At 53.4% G+C, this 18,730-nt stretch overlaps 2 protein-coding genes across 2 annotated transcripts; both read right to left on the bottom strand.

Annotated features, from left to right (window-relative positions):
• Positions 1 to 1,804: 1,804 nt before the first annotated feature.
• Positions 1,805 to 15,085, bottom strand: GBP1 (guanylate binding protein 1). Its single transcript, XM_417710.6, has 15 exons — positions 6,226 to 15,085; positions 6,015 to 6,127; positions 5,814 to 5,923; positions 5,540 to 5,727; positions 5,267 to 5,419; positions 5,096 to 5,196; positions 4,592 to 4,976; positions 4,382 to 4,509; positions 4,197 to 4,306; positions 3,918 to 4,102; positions 3,605 to 3,847; positions 3,217 to 3,497; positions 2,934 to 3,146; positions 2,603 to 2,869; positions 1,805 to 2,460 (listed from the first exon to the last, which is right to left on the bottom strand). The coding sequence occupies exons 1-15, from the start codon at positions 6,593 to 6,595 to the stop codon at positions 2,245 to 2,247; spliced, it is 3,063 nt and encodes a 1,020-aa protein (XP_417710.4). The 5' UTR covers positions 6,596 to 15,085; the 3' UTR covers positions 1,805 to 2,244.
• On the bottom strand, positions 14,122 to 16,333 carry CITED4 (Cbp/p300 interacting transactivator with Glu/Asp rich carboxy-terminal domain 4). The gene is made up of 2 exons (NM_204718.3): positions 16,281 to 16,333; positions 14,122 to 16,010 (listed from the first exon to the last, which is right to left on the bottom strand). The coding sequence occupies exon 2, from the start codon at positions 15,996 to 15,998 to the stop codon at positions 15,381 to 15,383; it is 618 nt and encodes a 205-aa protein (NP_990049.1). The 5' UTR covers positions 15,999 to 16,010; positions 16,281 to 16,333; the 3' UTR covers positions 14,122 to 15,380.
• Positions 16,334 to 18,730: the final 2,397 nt, after the last annotated feature.

The following is an 18,730-nucleotide window of genomic DNA, read 5'->3' as shown; positions in this document are numbered from 1 at the left end:
CACTTTGTCCATATTTGGGCACAGGATTTTTTAAGGACACCTAACCTGTTCAGTCTCCTCTGATCGGTTTCTGTCTTGGATTTGTGCTCTTTCCCCAACTTTACTGTAACCAGGGGTTCTGCTGGGGACACTTTCGAGGCCACCCGCAGTTCCCATCAGCCAGAATCTGAGTTCACAACTAGCAGACCTTCTGCATGTGAATTTTCTTCTTCCTGCTGACCCCCCTTTTGGTTTCTGATTTAATGGATATCCTTCAGTGGATGTCCTTCACCTCAGCACCTTGCACTCTGACCTTTCCTTCATGATGGGAACAACTGAAACCAGTTCAAATTGTCCTTTCCTATTATCCCTACCTGCAAAAAAGACCCATCTCTATCCTTCTGTCATTATAAGCTCACCCCAGGGTGGGACTGGGACATGCCAAGGTGAAATCTGACCCCAAAAGTGGAACTGGGGATGCCCAGGGTGAGATTGGGACACCTCCATTTGGGATTGGGGTGAAGTCTCACACTGCCTACATGAAGCCAGGAAGGAGAGCATGAATGTACAGTCCCCATTCCTGGCCTGCAGCTGGATCAGCTCTGAGAGCTGTGGCAGAGTCCAACCTGCTTAGGAGCACAGCACCTGCAGGACACTGTGGAGCCCACATCATCCCCTGTGGAGCACAGTGAGCCCTGAATTCTATGTCCCCTAAATCCTGTGTCCTCCCCTTATACTCATCCCCCCTACAGTGCCCTTTAGACTCTGATTCCTGTGTCCCACACTTTCACCCCAAATCCACAGTTCTGCCTCCTGCCCCCCAATTCAACATCTCCCAAAATCCACATCTTCACCCTAAATTCCCTATCACCCCATCAAGTCTGTGTTCCCTCTAAATACAAGATCCCCCAAATCCCATTTTGCCCAAATCCAGTATTTCCTCGGATCCCACAGCTTCAACTCAAGTCCCATATTGCTCTAAATCCTAAAGCTTTACCATAAATCCTGCATTACCCAAATCCCATAGCTTCGCCCCAAGTCTCATGCTGCCCAAATCCTTCAGTTTTATCCCAAATCTCCCAGTTTCATCCCAAGTCCTGCAAGGCCCAAATCCCACAGCTTCACCTCAAGTACTGTGTTGCCCAAATCCCAGTTTTGCTCCAAATCCCCCAGCTTTACCCCAGGTCCCTTTTGCCAGAAGTCCCCCAGTTTCACCCCACTTCCCCCCCAGCCCCTGCAGGATACTGCAGCTGCTCCTGCTCCTGCTGGTCAGTGAAGCCCAGGCTGTTGTGCACCAGGTGCTGGAAAGCAGCAGTGCCAGCATGAAAATCCAAGCATTATTGTGGCTGTTGCCCTGCACCCACAGCTGTGTTTTTGGGGGCCAGCCATCAGAAATCCACAGAATGCCCCAAAAGTTTCCCAAAATGGATAGGGAGCCCTGGTTGAGGCTGGCCAGGTGGTTCATCGGGAAGCATTTGCCACTGTGATAGGGCTCATGATGGCCACCACCACCAGGGGCTGGACCACCTCCTGCAGTGCTGTGGAGTTGAGGGACAGTGCCCTGACTGATGCCCAGCTGGTCCCCAAGCAGCAGCAGCCTATCTGACAAACGCCCCACACTTTTTCAAGCTGTCCTTCTGTATGATGTCCTATGGTATGGAATACCCCTTTGGCCAGCTTAGGTCCCTGGGTGGAAAGTATCCTCCCTTGTCTCCCCTGTAGCCTGGTGCCACAGGGAGACAGAGCAAAGTGTAATTACTCATAGCATCTAAGATACAGGTCCCAAAGCACAAAGATCACTACAACATTGAGCACAAACACCAGATTAGTTTCTCAGTCAGCAGCTTTATCATATTGTAAGACAAGATCACAAAGCACAGCAAAATGACACCTTCAATCCAACTCTTACTAATGGTAAACAATGCGACAGACACATAAGTAGCAAGTGCTAAATTATATAGTTACAAGAAAATACTGAAATATCTGTGCAAAAAAATACCATAATAACTAGCAATTATTGAGCTCATATCATATGGTATGGAATATTCCTTTGGCCGGTTCAGGTCAGGTATCTCAGTTCTGTCCCCTCCCAACTCCCTGCATCCCCATCAGCCTTCCTCACTGTCAGGGAAGTAGGAGAAGCTGAGAAATTGAAATGTCCTTGGCTCTGTACAACACTGCTCAGCAACAACCAGAATGTCAGTTCGTTATCAATATCATTTTTCTCCTAAACCCAAAACCAGGACACAGAGACAGGCGGCCAGGCTACAGCATACGCTGCACCAGGTTGCTGGCAAAGCTCGCTACCTTGCCAACCACGCCAGGCAGGAAGAGTGAAGCTGCGCTGCACAGCATGCCCAGACCTGATGTGATCCATGAATGCTTCTTGATGCTCTTCTTCTCCTCCCGCAGCCGCTCAATCTGCAGGCGCATTGCCTTTGCCTCATGCTTGTAACCCTCCTCCATCAGCGTCTGATGTTCCTGTGGGACAGAGGGTGCTGTTAGTACCACTGCACAATGCCACAATGCAGCCACAACGTGCTGGTACCATTGCACAGCAGCGTCATCCATGGTACAGCCACAACCTGCTGGTACCACCACACAACACTGTCACAGTGCTCACCTTCAGGCGGTGCTCCAGCATTCGGTCCTGCTCCTTCAGCCGCAGGCGCTGCTCCTCCAGCAGTCGCTGCTCCAGCTGCCGGCAGTGCTCCTCCAGGCTGCGCTGCTGCTCCTTCAGGCACGCTACCTCTGCCTCCCTGGCTGCTGCCTCCTTGGCTGCTGCCGCCTCCCGCTGCCGCTCCATCATCACCAGTTGTGCGTCGGTCGCATGCAGTGCCTGTGCCAGCGGCTCCCGCTCCCGCAGGAACACCTCCAGCACTGCATCCGCCTGATAGTACAGCTATGAGGCACCGCCTGCACCACCACACCAGGTTCCATCACACCCCACTCACCTTAACGCCCTTTCCAGGCCACCACTTGTACTTTTCCAGCACGTAGCCCAGATCATCCTGGAACAGCTGTGCACCACCCGGTGCTGCGTAGTCCCCACACTGCAGGCGGCGCTCCACATTCTGCCACAGCTCCCGCAGCACCTTCTGGCACTGTTGCTCTGATGCCTCCTCGTTGCGCCGGCAGAACTCCTCCTTGGCTGCCTCCAGCTCTCGCTGCACCACAAAACAGGTCTGAATCGAACAGAAATCACTCCCAGAACCCCACAGTGCGACAGTGACTTACCATAAGCTGACACTGGTAGGTGCGCTCGTTGTCGGCAAAGGCGTGGGACAGGAAGAGGGTGACGGCGCGGCGCTCCCAGCGCCGGTGTACATCCACCAGCACAGCACGTGAGTCCGTGGGCAGCACCAGGTCCTGCTCCATGCCCTTCCGGTACTCAGCCACTGCTTCTGCCACTGCTTCGGTGTTCCTGGTCCTTGCCAGTGCTGTCACTGCACTCTCCACACAAGGCACTTTACCTTTCACAATGGTATCCACATATTTCTCCACCAGGGAGGCCAGCACTGTGGGAGACACCATCATCGAGGCACATCACACCCACACACGTCCCACCTGAAACCCACACACGTCCCCCATTGTGCCACCCCATCCTCATGCCACCGCCACTCACTGGTGCCCGTCACCTGGCGCCCGCCTGGCAACATCTTCACTGGCGCCTTCTCCCAGATGTGCTGGCAGAAGGCATCTGCCTGTTGCCGGAAGCGTGGCTGCAGTTCATCCTCCCGCACCTCCTCCAGTCGTGCCAGGTTTGCATCAGCCGTCGGTCTCTCCAGCACAAACAGCTTGCGGTGTGTGAAGAAGGCGCGCAGGCAGCGCCGCATCTCATTGCGCTCCTGCACCATGCGCCCGTTCCCTGCATTGCCAACATCAGCATGGTGCCACCACCCATAGGGACGTATGGTGACACATGGTGATGGCCGTACCAGGCTTTAAGCGCAGCGCATCCTCCAGGTACTCATCCTCAGTCAGTAGACGCTTGCCCTCCCGCAGCTGCAGTGTGAAGTCACGCACAGTCCAGACAAAGCTGGGGAAGACGCGGCTGAACTCAGCTGCTGGATCTGGATCGTCCACCCGCACGCGAATGTGATTAGTCAGCTCTGTCACCAGCCTGCAGGACCCATGTCAGTGTTGTCACTATGTGAATGCTGTCGCCACCATGGGAACATGTCACTGTGCCACTACCCTCCCACTCATCCCCATACCGCAGCTGATCCAGCCCCTGCTGGTCGATGGTGCCCATGCTGTTGTACACCAGGGTGCTGGAGAACAGCAGCGCCAGTGTGAAGATCCAGGCATCATTGCTATTGTCGCCCTGCACACAATGTTGGGTTTAGGAGGGTCCAGGGGGCTCTGAGGGGGCCTGGGGCTGCTTACCCCTGGCACCCACCTTGTTGGGGTCTCCCAGCCCCTCGGTGTCCAGCAGCACCAGTGCCACACCAGCCTGGCTTGGATGTGGCAGGCACCACATCCAGATGCCCTTGGTCTCTGCCCGCACTGTGGGGCCCAGTGGGAAACCTGCGGGCAGTGAACCATCAGCAATCCCAAAAACACCCCAGAACATGCCCAAAATGGATGTGGTTCCCCCCCATCAGCTCACCAGTACGCTGCTTTGCCAGTCGGTTCATTAAGAAGGACTTGCCGGTGCGGTAGGGCCCGGCAATGGCCACCACCACCACGGGCTGGGTGATATCACGTAGCACTGCCAGTGCTTCAGGGTTGACTGACAGTTTGTTGCCATCACTGTTGTCCACCAGGCAAAGCGGGGCTGGCATCGGGGACAGTGGGTGGGGGGATGGTGCCTCCACCCAGGCCACATCCTCCGGTTGTAGGGGGGTATCACCATCGGTGTCATCATGCCATAGGGAGGTGGTGGCTTGGAGGATGTCATCAGGTTGTGGGATAGTGTCACTGGTGTCCTTGTTCTTCAGGAAAGTGTCATCTTGCCAAAAGTCGGCGTCCTCGGGCCACTTGTCACCAGTTTCCTGTGCGGAGGCAGCACAGTGTGAGAACAGAGACAACACGGTGTCAGGGCATGGGGGAAGTGGAGACAATGTGGTGTGGAGACACGAGGACACCGCCGTGTCCCTGTGCCCCCATGTACCTGCTGTGCTATCTCCTTGGCCTCCTGGCAGAGCCGCCCAATCCGCAGCACTGCATCCCCTTGCATTGCATCCACCACTCGCTCTGCCAGCGCTGCCAGGTCTGGGGACATGACACCCTTAGAGGGGGACCCGCAGCATCACCCCCATCAACCCTCAGGACCCCAACTCACAGGCACCGCCCACATATGCCCCTCCAGGCTCCGTTTTGGGATCGCAGCGCAGCAGGTAGGTGCAGAGCTGGATTAAGCCCCCAGCATTGCTGTCTGCCACACGGAACAGCTTCTGCTCAGGGAACAGCATCAGGACAAAGCGTGCTATGGGGCCTGCAGGGACAGAGGGACAGTTGGGTGACACGGGGACAGGAGTGGAACAGTTGGCTGTGAGAAACTAGGGATGCAGAGACAATGGGGGCTGGGGACACGGTGATTGGGGATGCAGTGCACCTAAGGGGCTGCCCAGTGCTGCCTCCAGCTTGTGGTCCTCAGCCTCCAGCACATCCTCGCTCTCTGGTGCCAGGGCTGTGCTGCGCAGGCTCCAGACGAAGGGCGGCAGCACGAAGCGCAGCAGAGGGTCTTCATCTTCGTCCTCCTCGTCCAGCAGGCGCAGATGGTGCAGCACCGTCTGGGCGTAGCTGAGCAGTGAAGGAAAACGGCAAAAACAACAACAACAAAAGGGAGGAAACGGGAAAAAGGACCACAGCCCAAACACAGCGGATACGTGAACAGCTCGAGCTGATCCTGTGCGTCACCGCCACCGTCGTCACTGCCATACACCAGCACGCTGGCCAGCAGCAGCTGCAGCATGAAGAGCTGCAGCCCGGCGCCATCCTGTTAGGGGGGAGGAGTAGGGGGGGGGAATTGAGGGTCGCTCAGTGGGACGGGGGATCGGGGCCGCCCCACCCCAGACGCCGCTCGTTACCTCCGGTTCCTTGCCCCCGAGGAATCCTCCGGCGTGCAGCAGTAGCAGATCACGGTCGGGCCACTTCGGGTGCGGGCGTATCCGCATCCACAGCCCGGGGCTGCCGGGGAAGCCTGTAGGGCAGCGGGGTGGGGAGGGGGTCAGAGCTCCGCCGGCCCCGCTGCGCCCCCCGCTCCGCCCGCTCTGCCCTCCTCCCGGCGGCCACTCTTACCGCAGCCCGGTCCTGCCAGCTGGTTCATGAGGAACACAGAGCCCCCGCCGGGCGGCCCCAGCGCAGCCACCACGTGCACGGGAGCGGACAGGGCCCGCAGAGCCTCCAGACCCCGGGGGGAGAGCTGTATGCCCCCCCCCGGCCGGTCCGGAGCCGCCAGCAGCAGCGGCTGCTCCATGGGGTGCGGCAGCGTCTCTGACAGTTTCTGTTTCGATTCCCGCCCGGCCCCGCTCCTCACGCCGGGTTCGCTGCTGTTCGGCTCTCCCCATTGGCCACTGCGCACGCTAAGAGTGAAAGCTTGGCGGCTATTGGTTTTCCCGGCAGCCAGTAGGTGGAACACGTGCTGTGATTGGCTGCGGGGAGGCAGCATCACGACCACCTCCGTGCGCTCACAGCCCCGCGGGTTGGGGGTGGTTTGGAGGGTATTTGGGGGCGGTTTGGAGGGTATTTGGGGGCGATTCGATGCAATTCGCGGCTTTCAGCACTTTGATGGAGCTGTTCAGTTTTGATTTGGTGCAGCTCAGTGCTTTATTTGGGCTGTCCGTGTGTAGCTGTTAGTGTGTCCATTGCTGTACCGTAAGCACTGTATAGGGATCAATGCAATGGATCAACGTTATGATATGACCGTGGACAAATGGGGCCCCTCACAAAGCACTGGATGGGACACCGAGTGCAGCTCGGCCATCTCCCACACTGAACCTGCTTGTGACGCAGCCTAATGTGCAATAGAACACGGTACCTCCCAAGAGCAGTAGAAGATAAAATCACCCTCCCCAAATCTGCCGAATTACACTCCTAAGAAAAACTGAAGAGACACAAACAAGTATGCAGGTGTTGGATAGCAGTAATCCGTACTGATGTGGTGTCTTTTAGATACACCAGCTAAGCAAACTGCTGCCAAGACGTGGAAATACAGTCTGAAGGAAAGAACCAACACTGTGAAAGGCTGTATTACATACATTTTCTACGGAAGTGATACCAGTTGTAACTGCATCGTTAAGCTTGCCAGCGTTCATCGATGGATAGACCTGCCCTGCAGTTTGGATAATGAAGGGCTGTGTCTCTGTACCGAGGAGATAAGGAAGTTCTGCTGAACCTTTGTACCAAGGAAATAGGAAATCCTGCTTGGAACTGGTCACTGAATGGTTGTGTAACACACTCTGAGAAACTCCAGCACATGTAACACAAGAAATGTGTATAAACTGAAGCTCTTTTGTGTCAGCTATGCATGATGGGAGGATTACCTCCATGCATCCAGCGCTGCTGGTAACGAATGTCTCCAGCTTGGGGCTTAGAGAGCTTCCCGGTGGACCATCTTACAGTCAGAACCCAGGTCTCTGTCTCGTGACCTCCAAAGATCTGCAACCACGCTGCGATAGTTTGGCTGTGCAGTGTGCTCTGCTGGATCAGCTGCTCTCCTGAAAGAGCTCCCATTTCAGTGTGCTGCATTTGTTGTTATAAAAACCCCCATTCCCTCCGTCCTTCCGTGAGCAACGACGCTCTCATTGAGGAGAATAAGCTGCTCCGATTTTGTTCTGATTTGCCAATGTCGGCTCTGACGGAGTGACAGACAGCCGGTCTGCCCTGTGAAGATGCTTTGTTGTGTACATTTCTGGCCTGATAGACCTCATTTCTGCCCGAAAGGATCAGCATTGTCTCTGGGTGCTTTTCTGCCCCCAGGAGTAGCGCTGGGCTTTTTTTTTGGAAGCAGAAAAAAACAATAAAAATTGTAATGACAAACAAATGAATCTCTGGGTCGTGGGATGGCACTGCACACATGGACTGATGATCCATGGTGCGAGGGAGTGCAGCTGGAGCTTCCTGGTGGCAGCTCGTTCAGTAAGTACAAAGAGCTTTCATCAACAGCAGGCATGAATGGTAACTGCTACATCAACCCACGCCTTGCACCGGGCGCAGTCCGCCCGGAGGTGACCCGCGATGCCCACCCAGCCTCCCAGTTCCCCCAGCGCTGCTGCTGGACTGGGCTGTGCTGCTCGCCCAGGGCCACCGGGAGGCAGCAGCGCCTCGTGGGCGTTCTGGGTGACCCCGGGTGTCAGTTCTGCCCTTCACAAAGGGACAGGTCTTCAGAAACCGTCTCCTTAACAGAGAAGCTTGCAGGATGCCTGGGCTTACATGGGGTCCTTAAAGTTCCCATGTGGTGCTCCTGGGCTGAGCTGCCGTGCCTGGAGCAGGAGCTGCAGGGTCCGTCCCTTTTCTCCTAGCTGTCTTGTTGTCACTCTATGACAGAGGATTTACCTTTCTTTTCTATTTCTTATTCCTGCAATGCTCTGTATTTTAGCCTGTGTTTCAGTGATCTGTGAAAGCATGGGAAGGTCTTTTAATGCAAGGCCACTCCCTTGCACTGCAGCACTCCTCCAGCGTGCTCAAGTTCTTCAGAGTTCTCACATAACCCCAATCAGCAGTGTAGAAATGAAGGAGCTGATGGAACATATTGCTGCAGGAGCATTGTGCTGCAAGGAGCCTCCCCTCTGCCTGCTGGCTCTGCAAAACTGCAGGATAGGAAGCTGTATCCCCTGCCTGCAACCCTGCTGGGCTCTGGGAGGTGAGCACACCGAAGCAGATGCAGAGGTTTACATGCTGAAGTGATGAGGAGGGCCTTTCCAGCTCTGAATGTTCTTTATTCTTTGCAATGTGTTGACACAAGAACGGAAAGTGCCTTTTCCTGAGATGTGCTATTTATAAAGAGTCAGGGGGCAGGGACTCTGGCAGCTTGACTTTCCTTGCCTTGGATTCACCCCCAGGTCCTTCAAACAGAAGTGAATAGAGCAGATCATGCAGCCCATCTGCCGGGACACTCTGCAGCACCGACAGCTTTTAAAGACTCTTTGGAAATACAATCCTCCAATCTGGAGCAGCCTTAAACACTTCAACTGTGCAGTTGATGTTGTTCACAGTCCTGGATTGTTGCAGAGGCTTTGCAGGAGAAATCAGGCATTTGTGGCAGTCGTGCCTCTAACAAATGCAACAGTTGTGTTGGCACAAGGGCACGCTCCTCAGGGTGTATGGGCAGGATTCAGCTGTGGTTTTTAGCAGTTTCTTTTAAGTCACTGAACAGTGTGCAGCATTTGCTGCATGCACACGCTTGGGGTGGCATTCATCTGCTCTGGGGTGTGTAGCACACAACCCTCAAGGCTTAGCTTGCTTTGCTTTCCTATCAAAGGAGGCAAATAGGCACCTTCAAATCTCATCTCTGTGAGATGCCTTTCTGAGGATCTAACTTAACTTCACTGAATAGGGCAATGCTGCTTACCTTTCCCTGTGCCCCCCCAGCAGACCAACAGCTCTGTGAGGCACTGCTGAGCTCCTCTTCTTCAGGGACACCACGAACCTCTTCTTTTCATCAGAAACACTGAGGAAGGCTGTGTTTAATTATTAAAGCTACTGCTCCTTCCCTGACCTAACCATGTCCCCTTTGCAAACACAGCTTGCTCTTGGCACTGCTCACAGAACAGACTGGGAGAAGACAAGAAAGCTGTTGAACTGAGGTCTCATCCACACTGTGCTTCACAGGTCATGAATAAGACACAGACTTTTGGAGCAGGCTGAACTTGTAGAATTCCCTGGAAATGTGAACTCAGGGATATTTCTGGCAAATCTGGAAAGGAAATGATCTTCCATCCGGAGGCTGCAGGATGCAACGTGGCCACCTTCGCACTGAAAGGTCCCAATGCTTCTGAGCTGCACACACACAGCTGACAATGGGACTTGGCTGGCTTGCCAAAAGTTCTCAGTTTGCTATAATGCCCTGTAACCGCCTTTTGCATTTACAGTTGAAACAGGAAAAGCAGGATTTGGTCCATACCTTGGTGTAGCAATTATGAAGCAACCTAACGGCAGCCTGAAACCAGCATCTGAAAGTTATGAGTGTTGTAATGTGCCATAACCTACTACATACCCCAGAAGGGACCTTCATCTTACAAATACTGCTGAGAGATGGACCACAGAGTAACCCAGTGTGTTCGATCAGAGACCTGAGGTGCAGATACCCTCTTCTCTCCCTTCCTTCAGCACACAGGCTGAACTAGGAGTCGGGTTGGGATTAGATGCTTGCAAAAGCAGTTGCTTGCAGAGCTATGGGCTTAGTCTGTTGGATCTGGAATATCACTTGGATTTGGCAAAGAGCTGCTCTCCCTAATTCCCAGTCATGCAGCCACATGTGGAAGCTGCTGGAAATCCATGCTTCAGTTGGTGAAAGCAGCTTCAGAAAAGTGGAACCATTCCCCATGCATGCTCTACAGCAGCATGTGCAGGAGACCACAGCCTGCAGGCCTGGCTCGGGGAAGAGGTGCACAGCACAGCCCCTCTGTGCTGCTCTTCTTGACTGTGATGCCCTTCCCCATGATCCAGAGAGTACACAAAGTTGCTGACCCAAAAGAGAGAGAAAACATTGAGTCAGCAAGCCAGCAGCTGGTGCTTTCAGACCTTTTTCCATGTACATACGTGCTGATCCTGAACCCTTGGCTGGCTCCTGCAGATCCAGATGGACATGAAGATGAGCTATGGCAGGCACCCTACTTTGTCCCAAGTCCTGGTTGGAATGGGGATGCTTACTGTGTTGCAACAAAAATGTATCAGCTCTTCTTCCTCACCCTGCTCTGTGCTGCATAGGTCACACCAGCACCCACACTCCAGTGCAGCAGGCATGTGTTTTTTTGTTCTAAATAGTTAAAAAGGAGGTCCAGAAACACTCTGGCCTCGTTCCCTGCAAAGCCCCAATCCCCCCTTTCCAAAGAGTTGGCTGTTACAGAAGCCACAAAACCCTCCAGCACTCTTTGCTACAGCCAAAGATCTCCTGTCCCGCTGCTCAGGATGTGTGGGATAGGGCTGGGGCTGCAGCTCTTGCCACAGCTTTCATTCTCTGTTGACATTTGCTGTTGGCTGGGCAACAATTGCACCTTTCTTAACATGCAGAGGTGGTCATCCTCCATCTCCTAGGCTGGCAGTGCTCATAGGAGAGAGAACCATACCATGCAAAAGTTACAACAAATGCAATATTATCCTTTTCTATATATCTCTGTATACAGACCAGGTCAGTGCTTGTGTCAACCAGCAAGCAACTGAAATGGGAGAAACTGGGAAAGAAATGAGAGCAGTGCAGCACTGAGCCAAGGATGTGGAGAGATGCCATGCTGTGAGGTTTGCAGAATTTGGCTGGATAAAGCCCTGAGCAATCTGCCCTATCTCTGAAGCCAGTCCTGGTTGGAGCAGGAGATTAAACAGTGACCTCCAAAGGTCCCTTTCAGTCAAAATCTTTCTGTAGCTCCGTGATGAATAAGTGGAAAATAGAACAGCCAGTCCTAATTATAGCACTGGAGAAATACACGACACATCTGTGGCTTAAAGTACTGCTGTTTCTTCCCCCATCCTGTAAAACTAGAAACAGGACAGAAAAAGGTGATGAAGACGATCTGCAAGATGAAGTGATTCTTGACTGGGGAGTGGCGCTGGGAGGGACATCACAGAAGCTATAAAACCATTACTGGTGTGGAGAAGATGAGTATGGAATGATTGGGAATGAGGGGACACCAAACAAAGTGAGTCCTCCTGGTTGGAGGGCCACAGTCTATTTTATGGTTTCTTCTGAAAAACATTTCTCTGCTTTACACGTTGCCCTTCTCCTACAGATTATCACAAAAATGATACTAAGAGAAACAGGTGAGCACCCAGGACAGTTCATCAGCACAGGCATCACACAGGATGCAACTGAATTCTGTGTTTACTGCAGGGCATTCATAGCTGCCTTCTGCTTTCTAAGTCTCTCCTAATGAGTTCTAACTTTCCCTTTGCTTTCCTGTCTTCTGCTGAACAACAAGCTAATATTCTTCATACAAATATTCATCATGACACGAAGATCTCTGCTGAGTGGCTGCAGCTGGTTTGAAGAGAGCAGCGCTGCGCTGAAGTCAGGAAGGTCAAATCTACTGCTACCAGCTGCTATTTGCCAGTCATTGCTCATTCCATCACTCACTATTCACAAATCCTTCCCCAGTTCTCTGCTACTCTGAATCACTGAGCGCTATCTGCAAACTTCATCATCCTGCAGACACGTGGGCTGAGACAGAGGTGTACAGAAATGCCTTTTCTTTCTGTACTTTCACACACACACTCTGCCTCGAGGCCTGGCCTTCACAAGTATAATTACAAAACCCATTTGGATTATAACAGAGAGCCTGGCCTAGGTCAGGGGGCAGGAGTGCCCCAGCCATCCCATCAGGAGCAGGCTGGGATGGGAGAATCTTCCTTCTTCCCCAGCAAACATAAGGGACTCCTGTAGAGGTGCCTCCCAGCATTGTTTGATGCACCATGCAAGGAGTCTGCTCCAGGCTTGAAGAGCACATCCTGCATAGAGGCTGCTTTTGTCCTCAGAGCTCCTCAGCTGTCATGGCACTGTCATTCAGCAATGGTTTGCAGTGCTCCATGTCAGCTCCCTGCAGACACTGAGGCTTTGGAGCAACACCCTGCTGCTGGGTGAAGAGGTCAGGGTCAGCTCATTGGGTAAAGCAGAGTTCAGGCTCACCTAGCCACAAGCAGTGCATCACTAGCAGAAACCATAAGTGGCTTTGGCCTGAGTTGTCTGGGGAATCTAACAGCTGACCTCAGTGGTGTCTTCAGGGGAAACGCAGAGGTGAAAAAGCTGACACTGGTATACACTCAGCTGAGCCTGCAGGGACAAATTCCCAAAGCAATGCTGACTGGGACCCCGCAGTGCCTTCATACCTCTGGCACTCTCAGATCCTGTGCTCCAGCTTAAAGCAGCAGCACTCTGCGTGCACCCCCTTCCAACAGGATGTAGGGGCAGAGCCAAGAGGACATGCAGACACATTCCTCTGTCCAAATTGCATCAAATGCCAAGTGCTTCCTACAGAGCAATGTGTTCCTGGGTTGCCACTTTAAACAAATGCTAAAGTTGACAATCCTGCAGCTGGGGGTGGACGTGGCTCCTTGCTTTGTAGCTGTGACACTATAGGCCGCTATGGTGCATCACACCGCCTGCTCCCCCCCCGCAGCCACAACCAACCACCTATAACACACCTGTTTATTTTAGGTTCAGCTCTTCTAATCTGAGGAACAAATCCAGCTGCCAACTTCTAGCTGCTTAACTGCACTCCTGCAGAGAAAACAATACTCTTGCAGGTCTTTGACAGCCCATTGCCCCCAGAAAGCCCAAATGGAGCTCTCACCCCTACAACACCAGCCATGCCATGCATACTTCGATCAGCTCTCTGGATTGCAAAGGTACAATCACCAAAGAATTTCTGAAAGGACAGGATTTGCACACTTGCTCTAAAGCTGCACAAGGAACAAGGCCAGGGGACACCAAGAGGTGATCCAAAGCGTGGCCAAAGTTATTCAGCCACTTGAATAGCAGCATCCACAGCCCCATTGCTGCAGGGCAGCAGAGAGACACTTGGGAATATTCCTGCAGTGCAAGAGGACTGGTTAGGAACCAAACAGAACGAAAAATCTCAGCTCTGGGAGAGAAGGAAATCCCAAAGGCTGTCTTGATTTTTAGGACCTTTATGGCATAGAAAGCAGCAGAGATCTCTGAGTGCAGCTGTAACGCAGCTGATGGAGCTGCACGTGGTCTGCAAGAAGAATAAGAAGTCCCCCACACACCTGTGTGAGCACCACAGAGTCAGGCAGCAGCAGCCACCATCCATAGGACATCAACCTCAATACAGAGAGCACCTCACCTGCCCAGCCACGCTATGAGCATTGACTCATCCCAAGCTTTAAGCTCCAAACACAATCCTTACAATTCGGGTGTCAGCTCGGTGCTGATGGGATTCACCAACAGCAGCAAAGAAACCACTTCTTCCCAGTGCTCCGCGCTGCACCCGTGCCAGAGACAGCACTACACAAACGCACATCGGAGACGTTTCAGCTTTTATTTGCAAACTCATCCGTACATTCTCTCTCGGTCGTTGTCAGGAGCTGTCAGCAGCAGGGGGCAGCAGCAACTAGGAGTTACCGGCAGCTTTCCACAGAGCCTGGAAACGAGAGACAGCGGAGGAAACAAAACCCCACCAGCTTTTACATTTAACCTTCCCCGAGTAAGGGAATTAGGAATCGAGTCATCTTTATCACTTTCCGAGGGTGTTAGATTTACACAGCCCTGTGTGCTCAGCACAAAGACCTTGGGTTGCAGTGACCATCTGAAATGCAGCTTGAAAACTATCCCAGGCTTTCTTTTTCCTGAAGCCAGCATCTTAAAGCTGCAGTACTCTCCATGCATCCTTCCCAGCAGTCCCAAAGCCAAATAACAAAAGGAGCCCTTTGCAAATAAATAATCATAGGAAAAATAAATAAGATTAGCTCTGGAAAATACAGTTGCACGGTCTTTATTTGGTTTCAGAGGTGGAAAAAAGTGGAGCTAGACTGCAGCTTTAAGCCTTGTGCCTGAATCAGCCTCTAACAGTGGGTAAATTTTACAGTTGATTGCTAATTGTACATGTTGGAGACCCATAGCTCCACAGGGATGAACATTTAGGCACCTATGCACACCCTTCCCCAAGGCATAGTTTATTTTGCTCAGTCAGTTCAGGGGAAAAAAAAAAAAAAGCCTGCTGGAGGGGAAGTGCCCCTTTCTGAGCTGAACAGACGAGGCTGAAAACCTACTCACTGCCACAGCAGAAAGTCCCAAGAAATAATCTAACCCCACCCATGTTTGCAAGGGCAAACTGGTTCAAACCATGCAGCGGGGAGACAATCCTCTCTCTGGGGATCCTTTAACTTTGCTGGCACCGCAGAATCCTTGAGCAAATCCAGCTCCCGGCAGGGCTGCCAGCTGCCCATCGCTCCCTGTGCTCAAAGCCTGGTTGTGGAAAGTCGTAAGTCCATTACTTCCATTTAAGCCAGAAATCCTGTTAATGCCATTTAGAGGCAGCTCTACAGCAAGAGCTCTTGATCTGCTCTGTTTAGGATACACGCTCCCTCCCCATGAACTCCCAAATGAAAAACCACACACAAGAGAAAAGCAATCCATTGCAAGCCAGTGTCCGATGATTGTCTCTTTAGGGAGGTCAGGAATCCAGGACAGGGCAAGGCAGGGGAAGGGAGGAGGACGGCAGGTGGAGAAGGAAGTTAGAAACAAACTCAAAACCACTAAGACACAAGGAGGAGCTCAAAGCCCCTCAGCAGCTGATGGCACTGGGTTGCTGTTTGCTAACAAAGTCTGAAATGAAGTCGAACTCGTTCTGTCCCAAGAACAGCTCTGGCAGCTCCTGAATCCGGTCCAACCCCAGTTCCAGGACAAGGGATGTCAAAACCTCCTCATCTATGAGATCAGTGTCCATAACGTTCAAGGTCAGAGCCGGTGAGGGCATGTGCTGCATGCCTGGGTGCTGGCTCGGCCCCACTCTGTACTGCTGAGCACCAGCTCCCATGGGCCCATTGCTCATGCCCAGCGGGTGACCCTGGTACTGGGTGTTGAGTTTTTGTAGGTGCATACTAGCCATGAGCTGCTGGGTGCCCACCGGCCCCATGTACTGCTGCTGCTGTTGACTTGGGCCATTGAACATCATCGCATTCTGCATCTGGTGGTGGCTCATCTGCCCGCTGAGGTTGGGTCTGGGCCTCATCGCACCATCCATTCCGGCCCCTCCGTACGGCATCATCTGACCCGCAGCAGGTAGCGTCCTCAGCACGTGCTGCCCATGCTGCGGTGGTCCCTGCAGCCCACTCACACCCATCCGGTAGCTCTGCAGCCCAGTGCCACCGTGGCTCATGGACATCATCATGTGTTCAGCCATAGCTCCGGGCCCCTGCAAGGTGACACGCGGCTCAGGGAAAGGCTCCCGGGAACAGCACCGCTTCCCACTCCCGTCCGAGACGACTTCTACCGAGGATCCCGGAGCACCCCCCACCTTCACCCCGGGTGAAAGGCACAGCGCTGCACCCTCCCGTGGAGCCGAGCTGCAGCCCGCCCGCCCGCAGCCGGTCGGTAAAGCCCAGCGCGACTCGAGCCGCGGCGCCCCTCCGCACCGCCCCGGGGCCGCGGCGGGGAGCCCGGCTGTGTCCGCGCGGGTACGCACCGATCCGGGGCTCCAGCGGGTCCGAGAACCAACACCACCGCACGGCCACACACAGCTCTGTGTGGGGCGCTCAGCTCCCGGTACTTATAGAGGAGCGGGCAGGGGCGGAACGCACAGCCCGGCCCCCCCCCCACCCATTGGAGGCGCGGCTCCGTGCTGCCCGGCCCCCGACAGCACAATGCCCTGCCCAGTGCCCGGCTTGGCGGCTCCATCCCAGCACGGCGCAGCACGGCAGCTGATGAGGCTCTCTGTTGACTCCTTGAGCAGGCTTGGGGGGTAGAACAGCCCTGCAGCACCCTTTGTCATACACACTCTCCTGGGACTCGGGGGCTCACGTAAGGGTGGGCCCGGGGTGCTGGGGAACTACTGGCAGGCTGTTTCCCAGTCCATGCAAGTGGGGAATGGTGGTGCATTCATATGAAACACTAATTTTGAACTGCACTTCCGTACATTATGTTCTCTTATGTTTGGCATGGCCCTCTCCTGCCTCCTGAGCAGGGATATCATTCACCCTGATACTGCAAATAGCGTCAGATCAGCTCTCTGGGGGAGTCACCCACCTTTGTCTTCCTATTCCCCACTATTGCTCTGACAAAGCCTTTGCACCCCATCACACTGTGGTGGCCACATTGGATTTCTTGCTCATACTGAAGGATGTGCATGCAGCAGTTTGTTGAGTGCTGCCAGAGCTGCTACAGCCCGGTCTCTGTGCACAGGTTGCACCACGAGAAGGGCCTTTGCTTGCCTGCAGTTCTTGCAGCATGGGCAGCAATGGGATGCTGCTGCACAGAGAACCCTTACCAGCAATAGGAGTGAGGTTGCTCACACAGTGGCATCAGGTAGATGCCCTCATTCTGCCAGCAGTGCCCTCCCAGCAGGGATGCACTGACATCTCAGCACAGCTGGTAGCGAGGTGACTGTTCCAAGCAGAGATTTGCTGGTATAACTCTTCCTGAAGCACTGTCTTTACTCTGTGCATGCAGTTTTGCTCACTGTGTCCCACTGTAACCTGCAGAGCTGTGCTAGCCAGGTAATGTTACTGTGGACAGACACCTCAGCAACACTGGTGCTCCCTGCAGGACCTGACTCTTCCCCAGAGTGTATGAAAGCCCAGCGGTGATTTTTCCCCTTTACTTTTTTGTTCTGATGGAACCCAGAGATTTCTTTCTGAAGGCATTAGTGCTGCATGGTTACCCACTTGGAAGGCAGGTGATGGCAAAGTTAAACTTGCTTCCCCAGCTCCTTTCCACCTTTGTGTGTGTGCTTCCCTGTGCAGCCTTTAGCTTAGCACTACAGTTCACAGCTCTGATAATAACAGCTCTTTTCTGCAGACTCAGAGCAGGTGGTTGCATGGGACCAGACAGCATTTATGTCTTCTGCATAACCCTCTTGCTCACAGACCCTGCTGAGGAGGAGGAAGTGCCCACAGAGTGTTTCAAAGGTTGCCAGATTTGTTTGTTTTTAACTGCATTATTTCAGAAATAAGGCCCAAGCATACACTGTCACAAAGGGGCTGAAGGTGGGCAGCACAGGCGTAGTGGGGGAACACCTCATCACACAGCACTGACCTGAGGGGATCCTTCTATGGTACACCTCTATATCAAAACACCTTAAACCAGCAGGTAATGCTCTCAGGGGTGAGCAGCCAGGAGCAGAGAGCACCTTCCCATCCGAAGGGCATGGACGGAGCTGAGGGCATTGACCTCCAGGACGTTCTGAGAGCTGCTTTTGTTTGTGTCACCTTCTGCCTCGTTAAGTGCCCGGGATGAGTTTCAGGTGTTGTTGGTGAGCCTCTAACCGATGAATCAGTTGTTTAATTGTTGAATGTAATTATATAATGATTGTTTTTTAACGCCGGAGATTTTCACAGATGCATTTTTTTAGTGCTCACAAACACGTGCTGTGCACATCGTATACCCACCTGAAGGAGAGTTCGGCTGCAGACGCACACCCAGCCGAGGAGCAGATATGAGGGCAGTGTCTGCCTTCACCTCTGCAGATTTTTCCAGGTGTGAAATCCTTGCTCAGCCAAAGGAGCAGCACACGGTGTGAGTTCTGAGTGGTGCAGGAGCTCCTGAGAGAGTGCAGCAGGGAGAAGGGGCTCCCCTTGTTTAAATTGCAGAAGACCCCACGGGTGGTGAATGGCTCATTCACTTTGCAAACAAGGTGGCAGATGAGAGAGAAAGTCCCCTCCCTCTTCAGTCCGGCTTATCTCCCTTCTCCTTTGGGAAGCAGAAGCCAGATCAGCCACTCATCCATCCCGAGCATCATTCAGCCAGAGATGGAGTTCTGGTGGCGGGGGTCAGCTCTCTGATCTGCCTCACATTGTCTTGCCATGTTTCACCTGCATAACCTGTGGTGTTTGGAGAGCTGAGTACCTGCAGGAAAAGGAGAGGAATGGGGCAGGGAGATGTGTCCACAGATCCATTAATCAGCCTGGGGACAAAGTG

Source organism: Gallus gallus, chromosome 23 (genome assembly GCF_016699485.2).
Source record: "Gallus gallus isolate bGalGal1 chromosome 23, bGalGal1.mat.broiler.GRCg7b, whole genome shotgun sequence".
In the NCBI taxonomy this organism is placed as follows: Eukaryota; Metazoa; Chordata; class Aves; order Galliformes; family Phasianidae; genus Gallus; species Gallus gallus.
Note: the sequence above shows the minus strand (reverse complement) of the source record. Positions and strands in the feature narration are given on the sequence as shown.

Excerpts from the sequence above, each read along its gene's own strand:
- GBP1 (XM_417710.6), bottom strand. The coding sequence starts at position 6,595 with ATGCTGCCTCCCCGCAGCCAATCACAGCACGTGTTCCACCTACTGGCT. Across the intron at positions 3,848-3,917 it reads TGCGCTGCGCTTAAAGCCTG|GGAACGGGCGCATGGTGCAG; the intron begins GTACGGCCATCA and ends TTGGCAATGCAG. Across the intron at positions 2,461-2,602 it reads TGCTGGAGCACCGCCTGAAG|GAACATCAGACGCTGATGGA; the intron begins GTGAGCACTGTG and ends TCTGTCCCACAG.
- CITED4 (NM_204718.3), bottom strand. The coding sequence starts at position 15,998 with ATGGCTGAACACATGATGATGTCCATGAGCCACGGTGGCACTGGGCTG.